Source organism: Ammodytes marinus (assembly GCF_949987685.1).
Source record: "Ammodytes marinus genome assembly, chromosome: 16".
In the NCBI taxonomy this organism is placed as follows: Eukaryota; Metazoa; Chordata; class Actinopteri; order Uranoscopiformes; family Ammodytidae; genus Ammodytes; species Ammodytes marinus.
Genome location: NC_137220.1, coordinates 583,602 through 591,101, shown reverse-complemented (window position 1 = coordinate 591,101; position 7,500 = coordinate 583,602). Strand labels below are relative to the sequence as shown.

The 7,500-nt window shown below is 41.7% G+C and overlaps 1 protein-coding gene across 2 annotated transcripts in view; it reads right to left on the bottom strand.

Annotated features, from left to right (window-relative positions):
• The window catches only part of LOC307262519 (integrin alpha-3-like), a 47,427-nt gene that overhangs the window by 6,264 nt on the left and 33,663 nt on the right, over positions 1–7,500 (bottom strand). For both annotated transcript variants that reach the window (XM_080043417.1, XM_080043418.1), the window contains exons 22-26: positions 7,035–7,137; positions 4,369–4,545; positions 3,986–4,087; positions 3,278–3,388; positions 2,202–2,300 (exon numbers count right to left, since the gene is read on the bottom strand). In XM_080043417.1, the coding sequence (XP_079899543.1) occupies positions 2,202–2,300; positions 3,278–3,388; positions 3,986–4,087; positions 4,369–4,545; positions 7,035–7,137 (592 nt within the window). The remainder of the gene's footprint in view (positions 1–2,201; positions 2,301–3,277; positions 3,389–3,985; positions 4,088–4,368; positions 4,546–7,034; positions 7,138–7,500) is intronic.

Sequence of the window (7,500 nt, the reverse complement as noted above, 5' to 3'; positions counted from 1 at the left end):
CATACTAAAGTACAGAAGAGTTTTAGTCTTTTTACTACACTACATACTAAAGTACAGAATAGTTTTAGTCTTTTTACTACTCTACATACTAAAGTACAGAAGAGTTTTAGTCTTTTTACCACACTGCATACTAAAGTACAGAAGAGTTTTAGTCTTTTTACTACACTACATACTAAAGTACAGAATAGTTTTAGTCTTCTTACTACACTACCTACTAAAGTACAGAAGAGTTTTAGTCTTTTTACGACACTACATATTAAAGTACAGAAGAGTTTTAGTCTTTTTACTACACTACATACTAAAGAACAGAAGAGTTTTAGTCTTTTTACTACACTACATACTAAAGTACAGAAGAGTTTTAGTCTTTTTACCACACTGCATACTAAAGTACAGAAGAGTTTTAGTCTTTTTACTACACTACATACTAAAGAACAGAAGAGTTTTAGTCTTTTTACTACACTACATACTAAAGTACAGAAGAGTTTTAGTCTTTTTACCACACTGCATACTAAAGAACAGAAGAGTTTTAGTCTTTTTACTACACTACATACTAAAGTACAGAAGAGTTTTAGTCTTCTTACTACACTACATACTAAAGTACAGAAGAGTTTTAGTCTTTTTACTACACTACATACTAAAGAACAGAAGAGTTTTAGTCTTTTTACTACACTACATACTAAAGAACAGAAGAGTTTTAGTCTTTTTACTACACTACATACTAAAGTACAGAAGAGTTTTAGTCTTTTTACTACACTACATACTAAAGTACAGAAGAGTTTTAGTCTTTTTACTACACTACATACTAAAGTACAGAATAGTTTTAGGGCCACAGACAGGAGAGGAAAGAAAATCAGATAAGGAAGATTTTTTTTCATTATGTCGATGAAATGTCAAGATAAATACGAATGCTCCAAAATGCTACCGGAGTTAGTGGGTGTTATGTGTAGATCTGTTCTCTGTTGCAGTGCTCTTGGAGTTCCTCCTCCTCCTGCTCGTTACCTGCCACCTGCTGCTGCCTATTGAGCCTGGAGGCTTCATTCACTGGTTGCGTTCCGAATCGCATACTTTCTACTATATAGTATGTAGAAAAAAGATTTAGGATGTCCCGATTCTTGTGGCCAGATTTAGGATGGTTAGAAGTACCCGGATGGTCTACTTCATGCGGCCAAGATTGTTAGTGTTGAAAAGTGCATCCTATTTGGGCGATTCTGACCCACAATCCAGTGCGCACGTGAAGTGACGTAACATCGACGAAGCCTATAGGTCCATGTTATGAAAACAAACGGGGATGCGACGGATATAAAAGCAAGAGGCAAGATCAAGGCGCAATGTTATGATGAAATAAGAGAGAAAAGTATGTCCCAATAGTATGTCTACTGCATCCTAACTAGATTCTTTTTATCGTCGGATGTAGTATGTAGAATAGAAAAAAGAAAGAGTATGCGATTCGGAACGCAACCACTCTGCCTCTCCAGCCAGGGCCAACTGTTTGGTTCCCAGTGACCTGCTGTGATGATCCTTCTGTTACAATAAACCCAGTTCTTTATACATATCATCCTGGTTTGACTACTCTATGTTGCTTCCTCGAGCCGGGTTGTAACAGTGGGGCATTTATGTATTTTTAGCATACTGCAATTGACGTGCACGTATTGGAACATCCTAAATCTTTTTCTGGCATACTAAATAGAAGGGAAGTATGGGGATTGGAACACAGGGCAAGACTGCGTTCCAGACAGTCCCCATACTTTCTACTATTTAGTTTGGAAGAAAACAGATTTAGGATGTCCTGATTATTGTGGTCAGATTTAGTATGGTTAGAAATACCCAGATGTCCTACTACATAGATCTTTAGTTTGGAAATCAGCATCCTATTTGGGCGATTCTGACCCACAATCCAGTGCACACCTGAAGTGACATCACATCGACGAAACCTCCATATGAAAACAACCGGGGATGAGACGGATATAAAAGCAAGAGGCAAGATCAAGGAGCAATGTTATGATGAATTTTTCTCATGGTCCGATGTAGTGTGTAGAATAGAAAAAAGAAAGAGTAGGCGATTCGGAAGGCAGGGTTAGATTTCTGCAAATGTTCTAAAGATGTTTTGGTGAGAGAATGGTGTAGACATATAGCAGGTAGATAGGGACAAAGACATGTTTAAATAGACATATGGGACATAGATAGGGTTAGCAGCAGTTTACCTGCGTTTGCTGCGTCGCCATGGTGATGGTCGATTTGTTGGTCTGAAGCTTTAGAGACGCGAGACCTCGAACCAACACACTCCGAGCATCACTGTAGTCCTACACGCGCACACACACACACACACACACACACACACACACACACACACACACACACACACACACACACACACACACACACACACACACACACACACACACACACACACACACACACACACACACACACACACACACACACACACACACACACACACACAGGCATTAAGAAAAACTGTATAAAAATAGCATTCTTTGCACTGATGGTCTCGTTTGCTGTTAGATGTAATTCATGATCATCAGAGGAAAAATGAGACTGTTTCAGAAATATTTAAAAGTTCCTCGTAGAGACTTTAAGTTACAACATGATACATATCTCGGTATAAAACGATACTGATATATATTTGTATTTCCCTCTGGCATCAACACACGGCCTTTGAAACATCTCTGTCTGCTTCCACCTTCAGGCCTTTGAAACATCTCTGTCTGCTTCCACCTTCAGGCCATTGAAACATCTCTGTCTGCTTTCACCTTCAGGCCTTTGAAACATCTCTGTCTGCTTTCACCTTCAGGCCTTTGAAACATCTCTGTCTGCTTCCACCTTCAGGCCTTTGAAACATCTCTGTCTGCTTTCACCTTCAGGCCTTTGAAACATCTCTGTCTGCTTTCACCTTCACAATATAAAATGATAAATAAACCACCAGACTGGTTTTTTTTAAATTTTTTTTTTAACCTTTATTTTTCCAGGAATATACTCATTGAGATTCAAAATCTCTTTTTCAAGAGAGTCCTGGCCAAGAAGGAGGCAGCATACAAACATAAAAGATTCACATTAAAAAACAAAATTTCACACTTAAAACAAGACACAAAACACAATAAAAAATAAATAAAAATAAAATAAAAAGTCACAAGGCATCAATCTCATTGGCAGTAAGTCAGTGTTCAGTAACCGGGCATGTACAGTTTGCGGTTAAATAGTCCTTAATCCTGCTTTTGTAATTGTTCATGGTGATAAGGGATTCAAGTTTAAGATTCACCTCCATCATGGTAGAGTTCCAGAGTCGAGCGGTGACTGTCAGAGAGGCGGAGAGCTGCATGTCAGGGAGAGGACAGGAGAAGCTCACACACTGCGCCCCACGACCACAGTCCTACACACACACACACAGAGAGAGACAGACACACACACACACACACACACACACACACACACACACACACACACACACACACACACACACACACACACACACACACACACACACAGACACACACACACACACAGAGAGACAGACAGACACACACACACAGACAGAGACAGACAAACACACACACACACACACACACAGACACACACACACACAGACAGAGACAGACAGACACACACACACACACACACACACACACACACACACACACACACACACACACACAGAGACAGACAGACAGACACACACACACACACACACACACAGACACACACACACAGGCACGCACACACAGACAGACACGCACACACACACACACACACACACAGGCACGCACACACAGACACACATTATTTATTTTCTAACAGATAAACATTTCTAAAGTGTTATTTCTTTCAAGACGTTCAAACAGACACAACAGCTCACATGCTCATTAGTGGTGAAATGAGTGTGTGTGTGTGTGTGTGTGTGTGTGTGTGTACCAGTGTGTGTGTGTGTGTGTGTGTGTGTGTGTGTGTGTGTGTGTGTGTGTGTGTGTACCAGTGTGTAGGCCTTCTTCTTCTGTGTGTGTAAATGCAGTGGAACAGCTGGAGTCTCTCTCTGGTCCTCCACACTCCTCCTCTCCCTCTGTCGCTCTGACAGCTGGACACAGGAAGAGTCAACATGTTTAGTAAACTAACTGCAGGCTCTGTCACACACACACACACACACACACACACACACACACACACACACACACACACACACACACACACACACACACACTCTCACACACACACACACACACACACACACACACTCTCACACACACACACACACACACACACACACACACACACACACACACACACACACACACACACACACACACACACACACACACACACACACACACACACACACACACACACACACACACAGACCTGTAGCCGCAGTGGGTTGATGAGGTTGCCGGGCGGGACACAGGTGTGTGCCGAGGTTCCGTTCAGCTGAATCTCCTCCAGGTAGAGCAGCCACTTCCCATTGGTCGACTCCCTCGGCCAATCAAACTGCACCGCCAGGTTACCAAGGTTACCCAGGGGCTGACCATGGATCTGGACCTATCAGGGGAGGGGGGGGGATATCAAGCCACGGTTAGTTTATAGATTTATTTTCTTTCATACTAGTATATATCAGAGGTCCAACATGTACACTTAGGTGTTTATTTGACTAAACCAGGGGTGTCCAACTGCGGCCCGCAGCCCCTTTTTTATTGGCCCGTGGCCAATTTTAAACATATAATGTAATAAGGCCCTTTACATTTTTAAATTTTTAATAATTTTTATTTCTTTTGGAAAATCCATGTGTCCTTCTTCAAAAGCTACTAATTCATCCGACACAGTGTCTCCAAATTATTTTTTCTTACAAAATTCTTCAGATTAAGCCTCTTAACATGCATTTCACTTTAAAAAGTTAAAAAAAATCTCCTGGGGGGGCATACCCCAGGACCCCCCTAGGAGGGTCGGGATCTCGGCTGGCTACTATTTTCACCCAGCTGGACTTTGGAGGCACTTGCAGAAACACTGGGTATCTGAATGGCATTGAACAATAGTCAATGAATTGGGCAGCGCTAACATTAGAGAGGGGCCCCCAAATCAAATTCTGCTTAGGACCCCATAAAGGCTTGGGCCGGCTCTGAGGGGAAATGTATCTGTTTAATTTGCAAGGAAAGTGTTGCCATGAAGAAGGATTACAATTTACGAAGACACTATGAAACTAAACATCTGGGGCCGTATTCACAAAACATTTTATCTTAGCACTAAGAGTACTCCTAAGGAGCACTAAAAGTTCTTAGTAAGGAGTAATTTCTTAAAACCTATTCACAAAGCTGATAAGACCAACTTTTACTAAGGAATGGGAGGGACTCCTAAGCTAAGACTAGAGGGCGGTGTTGACCCTGTTGCTATGGATGATGTCATGTTCATACCTTCTATGCCCACAGTGATTGGCTGAGAGGGAATGAGAGCTAAGAGTGAATTTATGATAGAAACACTGTGGGAGATATCCATATCGTGTCGCTGTATTAAAGTAAAGAGTTTTTATATACAATTAATGACAAGTGACACTGATTTAACATGAAACCAAGATACTGCAGGGTTTCCCACACATTCGTTCACAATTAGCCTACAATAGCGCCACATTGGTCTATTAATTTTAAATTGTACAATGATTTGAATCGGAAAAAATATCCTCATTGAACAGCTGCACGCCATGCACTCTCACTGTATTTCTCTCAATGCCGACTATGCAGCAATAGTCAGACAGCGACAAACCAGGAAATTCACAATTTAGAAACAACAGCCGGTGAAATCGTAAAGTGCATGCGGAAGGAAAAAGGCGAGACGCGCAACTATACAGTAGCGGACCTGTGGAACGGAGGAGATGCTGCGAAGCGCCACAAATAGGCCTCTAGTAGGAAATTAAACCCAAACGTGACACCAACAGTAACTTTCAGTGCATCGTAAACCCAAAGCAACTGCAGGAAAAAGGAACTTAATAAATATTTTTTTCTATAAATGTAATAAATATAAATATGTCTATACTTTCTAAATATAGCTTTACGAAGATCATTAAACCCTTACAGCTATTAAGATACCTTTTGTAAAGCTCACTAGCATTAAATCTCTCCAAAACACCATCAAATGATTGTCTGTGATTTACTCTTAGTGACTTAGGAGTCCTCTCCTAGCTTTTCATAGATTTAGGAGCTAGTTTTAGCGCTAAAATGCTTTGTGAATTACACTTATCTTAAAAAGTTAGGAGTCCTAAAATTAGGAGTGAAACGCCCCTTATTTTTGAGAGTTACTCCTAAATCAGCACGTTAGGACCTACTCTTAGCCTTAAAATGTTTTGTGAATACGGCCCCTGAGCAGCTCCATGTCCTGATAAATGTGTTATATTTGCAAAGTGGCTCGGCCCTTCGTAGATTTTTCTGTATGTGGCCCTCAGTGAAAAAAATTTGGACATCCCTGGACTAAACCTTGTCTGTTTCTGTCTGTATATTTCTCCTATACAACCATCTTTACCGGACATTCAAAATCTAGATCAATAAAAGAGATCAAAATCTACATAATAAGTTTGATACGGGGGCGGCAGTGGCGAAGTGGGTAGGGATGTCGCCTCTGGAGTGCAGGGTCGGAGGTTCGATCCCCCGTCTCCCTGCCACATGTCGAAGTGTCCCTGAGCAAGACACTGAACCCCAAATTGCTTCCGATGGTTCAGAGAGCGCCTTGCATGGCAGCTACTGCCATCGGTGTATGAATGGGTGAATGTGGTAAGATATGTAAAGCGCTTTGGGGCTGAGAAAATCGGCTAGAAGGCGCTATATAAGTCAAGTCCATTTTACCATTTTTTTGATACGCCACATTGTAAATTAAAATTGTAATACAAAAAACAACACACACACACACACACACACACACACAGACACACGCACACACACACACACACAGACACACACACACACACACACACACACACACACACACACACACACACACACACACACACACACACACACACACACACACACACACACACACACACACACCTGTAAAGTGAAGATCAGCAAACTGCCAACATCCTCTGTCTTCTTCATGGCCGACTCTCCGATCACATGACCGCTGAAGGAGGCGGGGCTTAGGGGAGCCATTCTGTGATGTCACAGAGATGATGTCATCAAGTCAGAGGTCAAAGGTCACCATTAAACACTGGGCTGCGTTCCGAATCGCTTACTCTTTCTTTTTTCTATTCTACATACTACATCCAACGATAAAAAGAATCTAGTTAGGATGCAGTATGCTACAATTGGGACATACTTTAACCTATTTATTTCATCATAACATTGCGCCTTGATCTTGCCTCTTGCTTTTATATCCGTCTCATCCCCGTTTGTTTTCATATGGAGGCTTCGTCGATGTGACGTCACTTCACGTGCGCACTGGATTGTGGGTCAGAATCGCCCAAATAGGATGCAGCTTTCAACACTAACAATCTTGGCCGGATGAAATACGACA